At 38.5% G+C, this 20,510-nt stretch overlaps 1 protein-coding gene across 1 annotated transcript in view; it reads right to left on the minus strand.

Moving 5' to 3' along the window:
• Window positions 1–20,510, minus strand: part of LOC127868724 (WD repeat and FYVE domain-containing protein 3-like) — a 118,417-nt gene that overhangs the window by 54,000 nt on the left and 43,907 nt on the right. The window contains exons 25-35 of the mRNA XM_052410728.1: window positions 20,373–20,484; window positions 18,544–18,734; window positions 17,616–17,768; window positions 9,782–9,855; window positions 9,189–9,350; window positions 7,402–7,505; window positions 6,879–6,993; window positions 5,765–5,985; window positions 3,722–3,906; window positions 2,286–2,429; window positions 1,697–1,900 (exon numbers count right to left, since the gene is read on the minus strand). Of these exons, the coding sequence (XP_052266688.1) occupies window positions 1,697–1,900; window positions 2,286–2,429; window positions 3,722–3,906; window positions 5,765–5,985; window positions 6,879–6,993; window positions 7,402–7,505; window positions 9,189–9,350; window positions 9,782–9,855; window positions 17,616–17,768; window positions 18,544–18,734; window positions 20,373–20,484 (1,665 nt within the window). The remainder of the gene's footprint in view (window positions 1–1,696; window positions 1,901–2,285; window positions 2,430–3,721; window positions 3,907–5,764; window positions 5,986–6,878; window positions 6,994–7,401; window positions 7,506–9,188; window positions 9,351–9,781; window positions 9,856–17,615; window positions 17,769–18,543; window positions 18,735–20,372; window positions 20,485–20,510) is intronic.

A 20,510-nucleotide genomic window follows, 5' to 3' on the forward strand; every position in this document is an offset into this window, starting at 1 on the left:
CGTCTGCCTCCAAAATAGCTACCGGTCGGAAAGTCGTATAAAGAGATAAGCAAATGAAACAAACACGTGACAATACCCGTCAATAAATATTTCTTAGCTGACCACTTTTTATCTTTCTACCGAATATTTACCAATCTGAATTAAAGAGTGATAATTCAATAATTAGTTATATGGCGATAATATTACACATCTCTGCCGATTGCCGAATTGAATTGAACGGTCATAATTAATAAATTTGTTTTTTTACTCCGAAACTATCCTGAACAGCAGCAGCGTATTTTAATGTAAGGGATACGAGAAAAACAGGAGCGGTTTAATTGTATTTAAAGTCTAATTAATCGCATATGCATATGTTTAAAAAAATATGATTCAAATAAATACCGGTACGCGTTTTGTTCATTGCTATTCTAGATATCCTTGAAAGAGCATTCAATTAAATGACGCAAATAACCAGAAAGGATAAAAAGCACAAATGAAAAATTTAGCGGAGAGAAGTTTCGGCGAGCAAAAAAAAATTTTTGTTTGGAAAGTAACAAAAAAACAAGATGTGTTTGTGAAACACAATGTCCCCCTATATGACGTTTGACCTTGTAGGATGACCTTGACCTTGACCCTTTACCACTGAAAATGTGCAGCTCCATGAGATACACATGCATTTCAAATATAAAATTGATAGCTTCAATATTGCAGAAGTGACATTACATGAGCAATTTTGACCCATATATTTGACCTTGAAGGATGACCTTTCACCACTCAAAATGTGCAGCTCCATGAGATACACATGCATGCCGAATATCAAGTTGCTATCTTCAATATTGCAAAAGTATTCATAAAATTAGCGATTTGGGCCACATATAATTGACCTCTGACCTTGAAGGATGACCTTGACCTTTCACCACTCAAAATGTGCAGCTCAATGAGATACACATTCATGCCAAATATCAAGTTGCTATCTTCAATATTGCAAAAGTACTCATAAAATGAGCGATTTCGGCCACATATATTTGACATCTGACCTTGAAGGATGACCTTGACCTTTCACCACTCAAATTGTGCAGCTCCATGACATACACATGCATGCCAAATATTAAGTTGCTATCTTGAATATTGAAATACTGCAAAAGTGTACATTAAATGAGCGATTTTGACCCATATATTTGACCTTTGACCTTGAAGGATGACCTTGACCTTTCACCACTCAAAATGTGCAGCTCCATGAGATACATATGCATGCCAAATATCAAGTTCCTATCTTCAATATTGCAAAAAGTTATTGCAAATGTTAAAGTTGCCGCAAACCAACCAACCAACCAACAGACAGGGCAAAAACAATATGTCCCCCACTACTATAGTGGGGGACATAAAAATTCAGTCGGGCCGATTTTAGTGGGTCGGTGGGGTTATGCCAAACAAAAGAACTTTTAAGGATGGCCTTATGAGATCCTGTTACCTTGACCTGTTTTGCTGACTTCAAGAGAAATAAAAATGTATTTTTTTTTTAATTTTTTTTTAATCTTAGATTTAAAGGGAATTTTTTTACAATTCTTAAAAAAGTATGAGTGGTTATCACCCACCAAATATTGGAACCAAGCCATTTGGTAGAAAAAACATATTTATTCCGGAGTCTTAGTACATCCTTCATAATTAACTCTTATAAAGGATAAGTCAATACAAGCATTCCATAGTGGATGCATACCTTAAACTCCTCCTCAGGTGTGGTGACACAGTCCTCAGAGTCCGGTGAAAAGTACGGGATCAGTGTGGCGGCCAGTGCAGCTATGAAGTCAGGCTGCACAGACAGCTGGATGAAGTCTGACAGGTTGTGGTAGAGAACCAGCAGGAACTGGATCAGAGTGAGCGGGTAGTCGTGTAGCGCACTGTCCCTCTCAAACTCTATCATCTATGAATGAAGGAAGCAAAAACTGTTTATTGAAAAATATATTTCCAAAACATAGATACAAGCCCCCTCCACACTCACACTATCCAGCGTTTCAAAAATGCCTTAAAACAAGACCATTTTCACTCACCTTACCTCATTTGGTGCAATTACATTCCCAACATTATAGTGCTACCCTAGCCCCAAATCGCCCCCCCCCCCCCCCCCCCACACACACACACACACTAAAATGCCCTCAAATAAAATATTATTATTTACCCCCACCTTCACACATTTATAAAATAATATTCAATACATAATATTCATTAAAAACGTATGTTTAAACCAAGGCGTTTCAAACTTATTTAAGCCCAACAAGGGCCATAAACACCCCAGCTGTTCCACTCACAGGATTGAGCATGCTGCGGACCATGGTGAGGAGCAGGATGGCTGCGTCTGGGCACAGCTGAATGTCCTTATTGCTGGTCAGGCTCACAGCAGGCTTGCCCATAGGAGACCCAAATAGCACCATCCAGATAGAGTCCAGGTTCAACTGAATGACATGGACAGTGAACATACAGGAAATACATGGAGTCAGATTAATGAAAGTCATCTTTGTATTACAACGTTCTGGTATCTAAAAACTGATTTATATAACAGCAACTTAGGAGTAACATTATAAAGATAGTAAGTGATTTAACATAAACAAGAAATGAGTCCACAGGACACGGATGCCCCAACTGTAACTTTGTCACTACATAAAAGTATGACTGTGTAAATGCTTGGTAGAAGTTATTAGGTTTTTTTCAAATCCTAAACGCAGATTTCGAACCTAAACGCGGACCCTAAGTTCAAGGTCAAGGTCACAGCCTCACAGGGGTCAAAATTTGTGTGCGTATGGAAAGGCCTTGTCCATATACACATGCATGCCAAATATGAAATTGCTATCTGAAGCGACATAGAAGTTATGAGCATTTTTCGAAATCTAAACGCAAAGTGTGACGGAAAGACGGACGGACAGACGAACGGACAGTCCGATCACTATATGCCCTCTTTCGGGGGCATAAAAATGTCTTAGAATATCAAAATAAATCAGAAAGCCACATAAACTAGAGAGCGGACACCATGCTAAATCCTTAAAATGCACTAAGTGACCCCGTGAACTAGTTTTTTACCCGGCATGACCCATATTCAAACTTGACCTAGATATTGTCTTAATACAACTTCTTACCAAGTTTAGTAAAGATCAGATGAAAACTACTTCAATTAGAGAGCGGACACCATGCTTAATCCTTGAAATGCACTAAGTGACCCCGTGACCTAGTTTTTGACCTGGCATGACCCATATTCTAACTTGACCTAGATATTGTCTGGATACAACTTCTGACCAAGTTTGGTAAAGATCGGATGAAAACTATTTGAATTAGAGAGCGGACACGAAGTGTGACCGACCGACTGACTGACCGACCGACCGAGTGACCAACTGACCGACCGACCGACAGACAGTGCGAAAACTATATACCCCCCTTTTCTTCGAAATGGGGGAATAAAAATGACATTTCCCCACCTGGAAGGGTGAATACATTTAAATAGATATACATATAGTGTTATATTTCAATTACAATTACCACATCAGCAAATATTTCAGTGATATAAATACCAGATCTTTAACATTTCAATTCTTGTTAAATTCATTCATAAAGCACGACTGATTGTACAATTGACTTGTTGTGTAAAACTACTCATACACTCTACACAGTGCAAGACTACATACAAAAGTCCTACATGTTAGTACCAAAGTATTTAAGAATCCCACAACATATCATCCCCTGTTGCTAGGTGTACCTGTATGTCCTGTGGAATGTTGTTGACCTGTTGCCCCAGCAGCATAGCCATCAGGAGCAGGTAGACCTCGGGCACCATGTTGTGTTTGGGGAGCAGCCAGCCCAGTACAGTGAAGCCAGGCACGTGACAGATGTCAGAGTTGATCTCCCTTGTCTCACCATGGTGACCAGAGTGCACATTGAAACCTTCACACGGCAAGGAGGCAAGATATATTATTATTATTGATTTTTTTATTATTATTATTATTTATCAAATATGTTTAAGTACATATGTTTGACAATTAAATGTATCAGGGAGTAGTTACATAAACATTAAACTGAATCGCTCTACTGACTGGAATCAATAGGGCTCAAGCCCTTGATAGTATTAACAATCTGAGTAATTTTAAACCAACAGACCCAAAATGGGAAATTCATCGCATAAACAAGAAGAAACGTAAAATTTAAACTTCAAATGGCTCCTTTTCAACAATCAGTTGGACAAATTTTCTTCACTCTCAATGGGGTTCTGGCCCTTAATAATATAAAACATCCGCTGAAGTTTCAAAAGGATAGAACTTTATATGTAAACAAACAAGAAATGTGTTTGTCGGAAACACTATGTCCCCTTTTGCGCCGCTTTGATTTTTTTTTTACCTTTGACCTTGAAGGATGACCTTGACCTTTCACCACTCAAAATGTGCAGCTCCATGAGATACACATGCATGCCAAATATGAAGTTGCTATCTTCAATATTGCAAAAGTTATGGCAAAATGTTAAAGATTTTCATTTTTTTCTTAAATTCAAGGGGAGATAATTCTGGACTTATAACTCCGATATTGCTCATTTTCAATAGGGTTTGACTCATCATTCAGATAAAGACACTGTGCAAGTCGGGAAATGACTGGATGAAAACTGTGGACTTTATTGCGTAAACAAGCCTTATTTCACAATTTTCTCAAATTCAAGGGCAGATAATTCTGGACTTTTTACTCTGATGTAACTCATTTTCAATAGGGTTCGAGTCCTCATTAATATCAACACACTGAACAAGTTTGAAAAGAATCGAATGAAAAATGTGGACTTTATCGGATAAACAAGAGAAAGTCCAACGCACACACACACACACAGACAGACAGACAGACAGACAGACACCATACCATCCCATAAGCTCTTCTGGCCTATGGCCAGTAGAGCTTAAAACAGCTTTAACTCTTATCTTTGCAAGGAGCAAAATATAGCAACATATAATACAACATTTATATGTTCACACAGAAACACCAAGACAAAATGGGTGTAATGTCATATGCACCCATCACTGCTATAGCCCACCCAGTCTGCACATCTCTCAGTCTGGTCAGGAGATACATAATGAGACTTTATCCTGTCACATGCCTTTAAATCAGCCCAATTACCAGGTAACCTTATATCCCAAAAGATATTAGGCTAGATGACCACTTGATCTCGAATATCCGTCAGTTGCTCTCCACGCATGCGCACGCCTGTACTATTTTCTATTAATAAAATATACTTGTTTTCAATAAAAAAAAATACAAATACATGTAAAGTACTGTTTATTTAAACATTATTATTTTTACAGCATCATTTCGTCTTTGTGCATTGAATTAATAACGATTGATTCGATTTCTGTGTTGTTTAACAAGATGGAAGCTAGCCCAAGCGTTTTGCATGACGTGACGTCACAATGTTTTTTGTTCGCGCGTGTTTTTTCCCATAATAAATATTTAAACACAAAATACTCGAAAACTAGATATTTTAAAAACATCTCAACGAATATTGTAAATGTGACAGGATAAATAGAATAATAGGTTGGTGCATGGATGGAGAATGGTTATCTGGCTCGTCGGAGGATCTTATCAGGTTTGCCTTCGGCTCACCGATAACTTCCTCCGACTTGCCAGATAACCATTCTCCATCCACGTCACCAACGTATTATTCTCTATATAAAACCTTTCGTGATTTAATAGCAGACAGCATCGCCTCTGACCAGACTGCGCAAGTGCACCGGCTGGGCTAAATCTACGCTGGCCAAAACCACTGTACCTAACACGTTGGACTCGTACTGCTGCTTGAGTATCCTCTCGGTATCTTTGAGCCAGCCGCCTCCCATGACACCTTCCCGGAACCGAGCACATGTTACAGGGTTCCGGAACATCACCAGCAGGATCTTTAACGCCCGGATCACAGTGGTTGAGTGGATGTGCCCGGATAGGAACATCAGCAGCCAATCAAAGCCCAGAACTCTCTGCAAGTCCTCACTGAAACTGTTAGAAGGACATATTCTCATATTACTTTCTTATGCAGAGAAAAAAATGACACATAAAATGCACTTATAATGTACACAGTTGACAAATAAGAGCTAGTATTGAGTATCATCAAGACAATTAGTGGCAAATTTCAGAACTGTCAGCACTAGTCCAACATTTTTGCTGAATGACAAAATTACAACATTTTGTATTTAATAAATTCACTAAACATGATCCCAACATATTAAAGTACCAAAATTAAAGAAATCTTTCAATACAAAAGGACCCTTAGGATCCTTGAAAGCTCAACTGAAAAACTGTAGCTAAGAGGTATAATACTTGAGACCCCTGGTTGGGGCTACTTTTTAACAACAGGGGCATTAATTGAACAGACTTATTAGAGTTGCTACATAAGGTTACCATTCAATAGTTACATCTCTGGTATACAACTATAAGCCTTGTTATTTTGAGAATTTTTTTATAATTGTTTTGCTATATTAGTCTATTAAAATCATGTAAATCGAGCGGCGTGGCAAGTAATTACCTCCGATACATGATTTGATAAACTCTGGGCCTTTCGGTTTTACAAGAGATCTTTGAATTTTTTATTTTTAAAACCCCATTTTTTGGACCCATGACCACATTACTCAACAGACATGAATGATTGGAAAAGATTTAATAGAGGACCTACCAAGGAACATTCAGATTAACTTTCGTTAAATTATGCTCAGCAGTTAAGCAAATGTTGTTTTGAAAAAAAAGTTGATGGACAGACAAACTCACAGACTGATGGACAGATGACCGACATCACGATATACCTTTTGCTTACCATCTTGTGCTTAGGTGATTACAAACAAATACATGAATATTTACCCTCCCTATAAAGTCCCTATGCTCTCCAGTATGCCTACCTATTGCCTGGCTGGCTGCTGCCATTAGAGGGCTGGGCCAGGAGTCTACACACCACCTCCAGGAGAATGTTACGTAGCCGCACCTTGTGGATTGATGGGCCTCCAGGATAATCAGCTGTAATCATAGGACAGGGTCACACAATACACCACGCACACTAGAATTCAGTCATGCAATATGTATTGCTGTAGATTGATTTCTTCATACAAACTATTGAAACATTAAAGGCTTACTATCTGAATATTTTATATAATTAAGCCACGTTCTTAGAAAACTGGGCTTAAGCCCTGTGCCCAAAGTATCATCCCATATTAGCCTGTGCAGTCCACAGAGGCTAATCAGGGACAACACTTTCCACTTTTATGGATTTTTGTGTTTATAGGAATTCCTCTTAATCTAGTTTGGGGGGGAAAGTGTTGTCCCTGATTAGCCTAATCTTGCACAACACCTTACGCATAAGCATGAAGCCCAATTTTTTTTGCCCATCAAGGCTTTATTAAATATAGAGGCAGGGTTAATGCTTACCTTCAACAATGATGTAGTTGCCACTGGGTGAGGCAGGGTTCTCCACTACCAGCAGTTTCTCAGAGTGGGATTCGGGTATTGTGTAGATCAGGAACTGGCCAAGTCTGTACACACAAACACATCAACTGTAATGGCAGCTTTGTAAGATAATAGATAAATATCTTTAGATGAAAGAATTTAAGATGATGAAAGATTTTAAAGTCTTTCAAACCTTTGCTTCGGCATCAAACCATAGATATGAGTCAATGAACTGAATGTGGTTTCATATGGTGAACAAAATTTAAAAAATTGCACACTAAAAAACCGTTGTCCATATATCTGGAAAACTAACAAGAACTGAAGTTGATAATTTCTTGATTAACTGGCATGTGAGGCCTTCCAACAGTAACAAGACAAATGGCACAACCATTATCAACTTATCCAATTACTATAAAATGTAAGCATTATGTGAATCAAACATCAAACATTCACTGAACCTTTTAATGAAAACAAAATGGTAAAACCCACAAATGAATTCCTATTTATGACCACATTCCAACTATATATGTACCTTGCTCTGTGAAAAGTGGATTTCATGCAAGTGTGTTCAGTATTACTGTAAAACCATTAAATTTCGAGTGGTACGAATTTTCGTGGATTTCGTTGGTCCGCTGAACCACGAATTCAAGTACCAACGATAATTTATATATTTCTAATCCGAAATCGGTCATTTCGGAATGTCAATTCCGATACTTTCTTTTGTTGTCGGTTTTCCGAGATATTTGTGTTTTTTTTGTAATAGTAACTTCATTTCAGTAGGTCGCATTACACTATATCTTGACTAATTAAATATTTCCGAATGGAAAATGTTTTTATTTTCCACCCATTTGACATAAATTATATTTGTTTGTTATTTACTAACATGTTTATGATTACTTAGTATGATAAGAACTACGATGTTAATGAATACTTAGTATGAATGACAGTGTGTTTATATAAAATATCAATTTGTTCGCCATCCAGTGCATTAATAAAAATCTAAAGTCGTGTGAGTTTTTCTTTTTTTATTCATCATCGTTACTGTACGTTTTATTCATCATGGTTAATAAATATAATATCAACGATTGTTCTCATTTACGTGACGTCGTCAAATTAACAGTTTGCAGATTTTTCACATTTGTCAATTAGTGTCAATTAAAGTTAAAAGAGACATAACGGTTTTCACACGTGATTTTGGGGACCTTATTCCTCAATTGTTACTACTAGGGGACCGATTACGCTGAGAATTGCAAATATTGTCAAAACAACATTGATGGCAATTAGCGAGCAGGGACCCACAAGTGCGCCATTTTATCGCTCATATTGACAATTATCGGCAACACTTTCATGCTTCAGTGCACATGAACCTCAAGTCTTGCTGTCAACACAGATCAGCAGATTATGCTTCGTTATTACTCTGGTTGTTTTAATAAAAGTTTAATGGCGGTCAGTCTTCCCTGAAAATTTGAAACTCACGAAATAACGTATCAACGAATTAGTTGTTTTTTATTTGAAATCCACCAAATTACGTGTCAACGAATTAGTTGTTTTTTATTAAACCACGAAATTTCATACAACCAAATTTCTATACGTTTACAGTATTCATTTAAAGAAAGACTCTTCTTGAAAAAAAAAATCCCGTTAAGGCTGAAAGTGTCTTCCCTAATTAGCCAGTGCTGACTTCACAGGCTAATCTGGGACACCTTTTTACGCACTTGCATTAAAGCCCCTTGTCACAGAGCAAGGCTCATATATAATAGCCAACTCACTTAAGTAGAGCCTGTGGGTCAGGATGGCCCTCCAGCAGGAGTCCCACTACAGTTGCCATGGTTTCCAGGGTCACAAAATGCAGTCTAGGATCACGCATCACCAGCAGAAGTCTCCCAGACAGGCCAATCTCTCTCATTAGACGAAGGTTGTTGGCCTGTTCACTGAAATTTGCCAATAGAAATATCTGTGACAGTTTTGTATGATATACGTTGAAATAAAAAGAAACAGGTGAGATATGTATCATGAACACTATAAATGTGTGATACAGCAATTTTTTCCCCTGTTTCCAGTAAAAAAAATTTCCTCATAACGGAAAAATTACAAAATTCTCAGTTATTTAGCAATAATATTAACCAATTGGGGCGGAACTGGTACTTTTCCAAATTAAGCAAAATTACTGTGATACTACTTTTGTTTTAGCCTATATAATGCATGTGATTTTAAAGGCTTAACAAAAACTGAATACATGGCTACAGAAGAAGAACTAAATTAACTAGTGGCTCTATTATATTCATTTGTATCATTTTTCAACAATAATAATAAAATATTAAGTGCAACTTGTATTTCAGAAATTATTTTCGCAATATTATACCTTGAGTCTGTGAGCAGCTCATAGAAATGTTCATAGAGGGATCTCTGCAGATCACCTGGGGCATCATGCCATACCTGCAACCAGTCAACATCACTTAATACTCTTCTCATACTAGAAAGACATGTTTTTAAAAGCAAATCATTTGGTATGTGATTTCAGAAATATGAAATCAGATAAAACAAGAAAATTCGTTGAATTGATATTCCCCACCAAATAAATGTTGTTCATGGATGGGTGCAATTCCCTTGATATAAGGTATAATCCCTACCCACCCCAAAAAAATAAATGCAGGGTAATTGTTTGTATGCAATAACATTCTCCTCATTGATACGTATACACCAATGAAGTTTCATGTTGAAATCTTGAAGCGTATCTGAGATATAGGCTTGGCAAGTTACATCATACAACAAGAGATGTGTTTGTCAGAAACACAATGCCCCCTTCTGCGCAGCTTTGAAGCCTTATACTTGACCTCTGACCTTGAAGGATGACCTTGACCTCAACCTTTCATCACTCAAAATGTGCAGCTCCATAAGATACACAAGCATGCCAAACATCAAGTTGCTATCTGAAGCGACATAGAAGTTATTAGCATTTTTCGAAACCTAAATGCGAAACCTAAATGCAAAGACAAACAGTAGTGTGACGGAAAGAGAGACAGACAGACAGACGCACCGATCACTTTATGCCCTCCTTCGGGGGCATAAAAACATCAATGGGCAATAACTCTTTTTTACCAGGTAAGATCGTGAAGAGTTATGGTTCTTGTAAAATAAATTTTCTTAAAATAAAATTCATTTTAATTATTAAATACTTACCTGCTATCCCTAGCTATACCTTTCTAGGTGGGTTAGCTTCTTCAGAAATCTTCAAGTGCTGGAATTCGGCCACCTCTCTAACTGAAAACAGATCAGGTTAAACATAGTACAATGTAACCTAACCGGAAATCAAGAACCGTAACTCATCTTACTTTTCATGCAATTATGAAAATATTAAACGATGAGCGGGGTGGGAGGTGGGACTTACTGATAGCAGGTAAGTATGTAATAATTAAAAAATGAATTTTATTTTAAGAAAATTTGTTTTAATGTCATAAATACATACCTGCTATCCCTAGCTGATTTTGTAGCTGTGGCAGGAGGTTATCGTTATATTTTCCCATCACAGCAAAAACCCGTATTCAGGTTTTTCAGCCAGAGATAGTAGAAATATGTCCTCAGATAATTTTCGTTAGTACAGTATTGTACTTTCGTTTCTGGATAGCAACAGTACATTACGCCATGGAAGAAATTACTGTTTGAGCAACCACAAGAGAACCCAACATATATAAATTGTCTTGTTGACACTCAAGAGAACGAAGATAGAAAGAGGAAAAGGTGGTTGGATTCCTCCAGAAAGCAGCTTGAAAATCAAAAAGATAGATGAGAAAATCCGCTATGCGTCTAGCAGAGGGATTGAGGGAATCACTTTTCCCTCGAATACACCAATTAGAGAAGAGACTGCTCTGATGGACTTTCTCCTTGCAGAAGCAACGAGGTTTGAAGCCCTGACAGAAAAGCATGTCTTCTGCAGAGATTGCCTGATAACAGCCAGACGTGTAAGTGGAACATTGCTGGATCCGTATGAAGTCTGCCTCTTTGAGACAGAAGATCTGATCTGTGAGGAAGTGTTCTGGAATAATTGTACAGGTGACTGAGAAGATCGTTGAACCACTATATCCTGGGCCACCAAGGGGCGATCAGGAGTATGCTACACGAACTCACCGTGGTTTTCGCCAATATTTGGGGAATCAGAATGGGTGGGGGATAAGCGTAAGCGTCCAGTTGGTCCCAATCGAACGAAAGCACGTCTACTGCCCACGCTGCTGGATCGTAAACTGGACTCACATACAGAGAAAATCTGTGATTGTGTCTGGTTGCAAATGGGTCGACTAGAGGATTATCGAACATTAGAAAAATCTGATTGGTCACTTCCTGATGAAGTGTCCACTACGATGGAAGAAATTGGTGTTTGCGAGACAACCCGTCTGCCAGGGCGTTGAGACGACCTGGAATAAATTTGACCAGAAGAAAAGTGTTGAGCGTCGTGCAAAGAACAAGTAATTCCTTGGTTTCCAGATACAGGGAGTGAGAATGTGTTACCCCTGTGTCTGAATGTAAGTCACAACTGATGTGTTGTCTGTTGACACCATCACACAAGAGTCTCGAAGATGTGACTGTAAATGAGATACAGCTAGAAATACCGCTCGGATTTCTAGATTGTTGATATGCAGATGTGACTCATGATGAGACCACAACCCCGAAACTGTCAGACTAAGTGGTTCCAGATGAGCACCCCACCCTTCCTTGCTCACGTACGTCATAAGATACAAAGACGGTTGCGGAGAAAGAAGGGGCACTCTTGCCAAGAGAGTCTTCTCGTCTAGCCACCACTGAAGATGTGGTATTAACTCTGGAAGAATAGGAATCTGCGATAACATATTGTCTGGAGACCATTTCCAACAAGCTGAGAGGTAATGCTGAGGAGGACGAAGGAACAGACGTCCTAATTGCACAAAGTCTGCTACTGAGCTCAGGATACCGTTGAGAGATAGGAACTCTTGAGCTGTTATATTAGATTGGGACAAAACCCAAATGACCTTCACCAGAAGGTCTGATATATGTTGACGAGACACTCTGACCTTGTTGATGTGAGTCAAGAAGTTCATTCCCACAAAAGTGAAATCTTGAGATGGAATGAGGTCTGATTTGTATGCATTTAAAAGGAGCCCTAATGATAGGAGTTCCTTCCAAGAAAGTTCCAGATGTTGCAGAAGCAATTGACAATCGAGCTGGTGTAACAGCCAGTCTTTGAAGTACTGAAGAAGCAGAATACCGTGAACACAAAGATGTGCTCCTACTGTAGCCATAAGCTTGGTAAAGACTAGAGGGGCTGTTGCCAACTTAATTGGCATCGCTCGGAACTGGTATACCTGGCCTCTTAATGCAAAACGAAGGTACTTCCGGTAGTTGGGGTGTATAGGAACATGGAAGTACGCATCTTCCAGATCCAAGAAAACCCCCCAGTGCAGAGGTTTGATGGAATTCCTTATGAAGGAAGGAGTCTCTATCTTGAAAGTTGGTTTGAGTAGAAACGTGTTGAAAACTTTAAATCTATTACTGTATTTCCAGGAACCATTTTTCTTAGGAACAAGAAAAAGACGACTGTAAAATCCTGGAGAATAAGGGTCTGTAACCCTTTCTACCGCCTGTTTTTCCAAAAGAACGAGAATGGACTCTGGAATCTGTGGATGCGGAGATACCAGCTCTACAGGGACGCGAGAGAGTGGAGGTCTGTTTCCGAATTGAAAAGTCAGGCCTTCAGTAACGAGATAATGAACCCAAGCGTCCTTAGTTATACGAAGCCAACGATTTGAAAAATGTAGAAGTCTGGCCCCTACTGGTATTTCCGGCATCGGATGAGAAGGTGGTAGAAAGGGTAGGTACCTAGGGCTGGTAAGCAGGAGGTCCACCCTTGCCGGTAAAAGGTTTGGAATAACTCTTATCCGGCTGAGACTTGTTCTTCCTAGCAGATTTCTTAACAGACGATTTCTGAGAAACAGAAGGTCTGTTGAATGAAGACTGTTTGTTAGGAACTGACCGAGGATTCAAGGAAGGCCTTTTAGAGAAAAGGTTATTCCTCTTATCCTTCTTAACTACTGGATTTGCCATTGGTCTAGAAACAGGTCGCTTAAAGGCCCCTTGGCGTTGTCCAGAGTTGTTTCTAACTAAAGAAGCATGAAGTTGATCATCTTGTAGGCTTAAATTGCGTCTTGTATCCTTCCACCGAAAAGAAATCCTGATGAGAGAGGTGCCGTTCTGAGAGAATTAATACCCGGTTCTAATAGAAAATCTTTAGTTAAAGAAGAAAGGATAAGATCTCTACGAGTCCTTAGCATCTCCGACATTGAAGAAGCAGCATTATGTGAAAGGGACAATGTCGTTCCAAAAGATGAATTAACAAATCATGAAGTTCTTCAGGAACCGAGTCCGACCAATCACACACCAACTGCAAAATAGTTGCTAGCATGAGATCTATCTGGTTGGTAAGACCTAAAGATCTGCGTTCTCTCACTTCCCAATGTTCCAACATTGAATAAGGAACAGAAACAGAAGTTGAAGAAGTAGGCATATTAAGCAACAGCTTATTGATGTCAAGATCCTGAACCGGTAATTTGGCAAAATTCAAGCCGGAAGTTGGATCAGGTACAAAATGCTTGTAGCTTCTAGTACGTTCATTATGCTTAGGTTCAGATAAATCCTTAGGCACTTTCCACGGTTCTCCTCTTTAAGAATGGTCTTATCAGCTGATTCCAAAGATTGAAAAACTGAAAAGACAGTAAAAAACAATAGGAAGGCGTGTATCAAGGCGAGAAGTAGCCTTAGAAAGCCTGTTGGGATCAAATGTACGAACTAATTTTCCGTGATAGAGATCGTCGAATTAGTAAACATCTCCCCAGGTCTTGGGCAATAATAATCACCAAGAGTTGAAATATTAGTTCATAAATCTGATTAAGTGATGACAAATATCGAGAAGTGTCATCATTGGAATCTGCCTCTGAATCCGCCTCATTGTCTACAACACCAGCAGTGTGTATAGAATCAGCGGAAACATAAGTGGATATACTATATTGATTATCATGCACCAGATTGCGAGTGTCTGGTAATGATGAATGACCATCTACACAACCAACACCCTGACAATTAAAACCGGAAGATGACAATAAATTATCAGGATTGACTGGTACGAATTGTACATACAAATCTTGAAGCCATAACGTGTCCGGATTAGACGGTGCCGTAGCAGGAGGTACCGGAATAGGTAACGTAGCCGATACCCGTGGAGCAGAGTAAGTATCTGTAGTGGTGAGAAAAACACCAGAAGACAAGGTCTGCGAAATAGTACCAGTCACAGCAACATTTGTTAATGTTAAACTGGAAACTGGATCTGGTACATAGGGTACAGCAACATACCAATCCGAGACAGGATAGTACTGTGTAGGATAAGGGTAGTCAGAGCGACACTGTCTACGTGAAGCATGACTACGAGTTTTATCCTTACGATGCCGAGAAACAGATCGGCTTCGATGGGAACGACATCTCCTAGAATAACGTCTCCAAGAGTCTGGAGATGATCGGTATCGATCATATCGACGCCGTGAATGAGGACTACTCGATAAAGGAGATCGTGTACGACGTCTACCTCTATTCTCAGTACTAGTTGACGACTCAGATGCCTTTGAAGAAGAAGAAGCGGAGGAATATACCGATGATGATGATCGATGTCTCTTTCTCGATTGATGACGGTGAACTGTGACCGGTAGTACTGACCGGTGACCGGTAGGATTGCCTGGTGACCGGACCGGTCCTTGGTGACCAGTGACCGGTGGTATTGACCGGTGACCGGACCGGTCACTGTTGATAGATGACCGGTGACCGGAACAGTCCCTGATAACCGGTGGTATTGTCCAGTGACCGGTAGTATTGACCGGTGACCGGACTGGTCCCTGGTGACGGGTGGTATTGACCGGTGACCGGACCAGTCACTGTTGATAGATAACCGGTGACCGGACCGGTCCCTGATGACCAGTGACCGGTGGTATTGACCGGTGACCGGTAGTATTGACCGGTGATCGGACCGGTCCCTGATGACCGGTGGTATTGGCCGGTGACTGGTGACCGGACCGGTCCCCGGACCGGTGACCGGACTGGTACCTCGGATAGGTGACCGGACCGGTCCCCGGTGACTGCCAAATGGTCCGGCATTGGTCGTAGTCCTTGACCAATGCCATCAGGCATAGACCGGCTGACGGTTGTCACCATATGGTCTGATGTTGATCGACTTTCAAACAAAGTAGCATAGTACGATCTTCATCTTGCCCTATACCCGGTGACTGATGCTGCAAATACTCGTCTGTAGTCTGTAAAGTCACCAGGTTTCTCATCTGCGACGAATTGCTTTCTGCCACATTGCATCGTCCCAGGCACTACAAACAGAGCATTTATGATCAAAGGTACAATTAGTACATAACAAATAAGTATTGTGGGAATCCCACGAATCCTTAATGTGACCACGTGAACCTCTAGTTTGTAAATTCATTCTTATTCTGAAATTAGAAAAAGAAAAGAATCCACGTAAGAAAACAGTGTAAAACGAACAAAATAACTGAAATATTCAGTTAAACAAATTATTTACACTGCATAATATAGTCAATAATTTGTTGACATAAATCACGAAATCCTTGTGCTCCATTCATGAGCACATCTAAAAACCCGGCAAAATGTGAAAAACAATTAGTTATCAACAAAACAATACAAGAAAAGATTTCTGAATGAAGTTGAAACGATAAATTATACAATTCATCCATTTTAAACCCAAATCCACCACGCAGAATTGAACAAAAAGTCCAAATATAAAGCCGATAAAAAGGGCGATCTGCACTGTGTGTCTCCAGAAAAGTAAGATGAGTTACAGTTCTTGATTTCCGGTTAGGTTACATTGTACTATGTTTAACCTGATCTGTTTTCCGTTTGAGAGGTGGCCGAATTCCGACACATGAAGATTTCTGGAGAAGCTAACCCACCTAGAAAGGAAAAGCTAGGGATAGCAGGTATGTATTTATTAAATTAAAACTTAATTCTCCTCATTGATATCTATACCCCCATTTACATTTCAAGTTGAAATATTGCATAGTTTCTGAGATATAGCCCTGAAAATTTACATTTAAGAAAGGGCAATAACTCTTACTTAAGAATGTGTAGATTTACTTTTTTTCTATTTTTAGCAACAGTATTCTTGACTTTATCCAAACTGGCCCCACAGGTGGTTCCAATCTAGGTCTGTTTGTAAAATACATACTCACAGAATCTTGTGCATTATCTCAATTAGGGGTGTCAAATTTCCCAAAATTGAAATCATGAAAATAAGGCCCGGGGTCTGTGCCCGCAGGTCCTAAACGGGAATAAAGGGGAAAAAAACACCCCCACCCCTGAGCCATAACTTATTGTACTTTTTATAGTCTTTCAATTGCAATTTCTGGTGCTCTAAATTAAGCTATTGCAGTGCTTTATTTTGCTTATAGATTACTTCAAGTACTTTGAGATGGCGGACATTTGAAACGTTTTGTTGACATGTAAGATTTTCAGAAAGTAGCAAAGATTTTCCGTCAGTTACAGTTCGTGCCATCCAGTAACTAATTAGAAATCAATAAATATAATACTGTGAAAAATCGTTACCGAGTGGAATTTGTCTAAATACAGAAAAAGCTATAACAATATTTGTTCTCAAATGATCATGTATTCAAATGCACCCCGCCCCCCTTTAAAAACCTCATTGGATTTGCATTGATCTCTAATTCAACCCTGGACAACCCAAATCGGTATTTCTGGAATAATCCGGATAATTGACAACCCTGCTCAATCCAACCTAAAATTAGCGAAGTGTTTTTCTATTTTTGGTTACACATACCTTAACCTGGACACAACTGGGAATCAAATCTAGTTAATCATGGATCCAACCTTTTGCACACTTACAGTAAAATATTTTTATCAAAACTTAAGTTATTTAGTGTACACTGCTTTTATATTTTATTGTTACTGTAACTTTGACCAAACTTACCATAAATACAATCCCCATCCAATAAAATCTTGATATATCAAAGTTTCATCAAGACTGGTCAATACAAACTAAATTTATTAACCAGAAACCGCCTTTTTGACTCCACTCAACCGTCTAACATCTATCTTATAACCTGGTCTTTAAATTGTTGTAAACCCGGTTAAAACAAGTTTCAAACCTCAAGGTCACACAGTAAGTCCTCGAATGCCCTCTTGTTGGGTATGATGGAGGTCTCCTTGCCGCTGTCCACTGTGCCCACCAGGGAGAAGGTCAGGTGCAGAATGTGGCTGTTCAACAGAGTCTGCTTCTTCTTGTAAAGCATCGCCAGAATCTGAAGATTAACTCACATTAAGTTGTTATGTATCATTGCATTCATCTTATTCTTCTTAATAACATATCTTTTACTTTGTCATTTAGCGAATCAGCTTACTGGTACTAACTTCAACAATTTAAAAAAAAAAAAATATTTTGTTCAGAAATGTCCATATGTCTACGCAATTTTCTTTATCAAAACAATCAAAATCTATCAAATGAACAACAGCTGTGTTTCAGTTTGCAAAACACAATGCCCCCTACTTCACTTTGAAGCAGCAGAGCATCTATTTAAGAGAAAAGCATCTATTTAAGAGAAAATAAACCAGAACAAAACTCGAATTTGATTTGTAAGTCATGTAGGTGGACTCACACACCAAAAATCAGGTGTGCATCTGCAAGTAATTAGGAAAAAAGTCTGAACTTGATCTGTAAGCTATGTAAGTAGACTCACAAACCAAAAATCACGAAAATATCTGAAAGCACTGAAAGAAAAAAAAAAAGGAAATGTATTGCCGGATTGACAGACAGATGGACAGACATTCAGACAGACAAAGTGACTGCTATTTGCAACCCTACCAGGGCATAACAAGCTTTAAACATACATACTTCATTTGCCAAAAGAACAATTTAGCAATGAGGAAGCCTAGCACTATCATTTAAACTGTGCAATATTGTAAGAAATATAGCATGCAACCTTTGACGTCAACACTGTATATTTAAACATTTTAAGTAACTTAATTTTTAAGGCAAATTTTACAACAAACACAAAAACTGAAACTGTATTTGAATACCTGGTAACCTCTTATTCGGTCTAAGTCATGTTGTGCCTGACTGTTGCTTTTGACCACACACACCAAGGCCTTTACTGCAGCATACAGGCCTTCTACATCTGTTGCCAAAGCCACCAGGCCTAGCAAAGTAGTGGTTCCCCCCACATTCTGTAAGATCTTGGCAACAGGCATAGGACAGAATGTGCGGACACCTAAGGAAATTCAGAACCATCAATGTTATAAATTTAAATATATTTTTCACGAAAATCTATTTGATTGTTAACAAACAATATACATGTCCAGCTTTTGCCGCTTAAAATTTTAACTCCAGCTCCTTATATTGTTTAAAGTTTTATTTTCATACATCAAATATCACAAACACAGTCTGTGCAAATGGTGATTTTGTAAGTACAATCTATTAGAGCTTTTGGATTAAATAATGTCATAAATATAATCTACACTTCTTTACTATGTTATATATGTATTGATAAAACAACATTTGAATACTTTAGTTATTCAACACCCTGTGTTGTGAATCAGTCTTTCAATATAAAGAACCACTAATAGTGACTCTAAATATTTTGTATCATTTCTGATTTTCTTCTTTGACTTTGTACATTCGATCTCAGTTTCATTTTTTCCACGCTTTAACAAAATAAATGTTTTCATTTTTATAGCGCCTGCATTCTCCAGTATGTGGACAAAATTTATTTGAACAGATTTTCCATTTATTGTAGCCTTAGTTCAAAAACATTTGACCGCAATCAATCTTATACTTAAAATAATGCATCAATTAATCATAACATTTGTATGAAATTAGCCAAAATTATCTCTTTCCTCGTATAACAATGCATGTGCGTGGTTTTGATTAACATTTATATCCATGACATAGAAAGGTTGACTATGCCCTTTATCAATTTTTTTTTTTTTTTTTTTAAAGAATGCAGATACTTTGCTCTTGGTTATGTATCAATTAAAAAAAAAACAACAACACTGTTTAGACTTGTCGAAATATGACACACCCAACAGGCTTCATGATTCTTGTACAAGTCTATTATGATGGTCATACACCATGGCATTGGGGTTGTGGGATTTCACACAGACTGAACACAATACAACATAAATTATGTTGTAATAATAGATGTCCTGCCAACCACATTCAATGTACACTTCAACACCGTTATTTCGAAGTCGTCGGGACCGTTAAAAAAACTTCGGATTAACGATAATTCGAAATAAAAATTTGACAGAAGACTTCTTTGATTCTGTAAAAAAAAAAACGTGGAATTCGCATGGTTCGGTTACACGCTTACTGAAAAGCGTAAACTAGTCAGATAGCAATAGATTTCCACTTGTAACAAACAAAGGAATAAACGAATATTTTTCTTGTTTTTATTTTTGTCTAATTACACAACATATAAAATATAACGAATATCACAAATGATCAGACATACATACATATGAATACATTTTCAGAAATGAATTAACATTTTTTTTAACTAATACGCGATGTCTCTCTGAACACCGGTGTTCGCGCAGACGACAAAAGTGTAATTATCGGCTTTTGACACGCCACAACAAAGGTGTGAAATTACGCTCAGTATTTTGCAGTTTTGATTTCGAATTAAAGATTGATAATTAGGTGTTGGGACCGACTGAATCACTTCGAATTAACGATTTCTTCGGTTTAACGAAGTTCGGATTAACAATGAAATTTTACATTAAACAAAGAAGAACCAAACTCGGAACCCGAAAAATACTTCGAAATAACGGTGACTTCGGATTATCGGTGTTCGAAATAACGGTGTTGAAGTGTATTGCATATTAATTTGAACATGACATTCAGTCACCTAGATAGCCCATGACAATGGCCCCAAGACAGCGTGCATATCCACCAAGATGGCCCGCAGAGTTGTGTATGATGCGAATCGGAGTGGCATTCTCATGGCTGGACATTACCAGCTGAAACAAAGTCACAAACAGATGAA

This window comes from Dreissena polymorpha, chromosome 2 (assembly GCF_020536995.1).
Source record: "Dreissena polymorpha isolate Duluth1 chromosome 2, UMN_Dpol_1.0, whole genome shotgun sequence".
In the NCBI taxonomy this organism is placed as follows: domain Eukaryota; kingdom Metazoa; phylum Mollusca; class Bivalvia; order Myida; family Dreissenidae; genus Dreissena; species Dreissena polymorpha.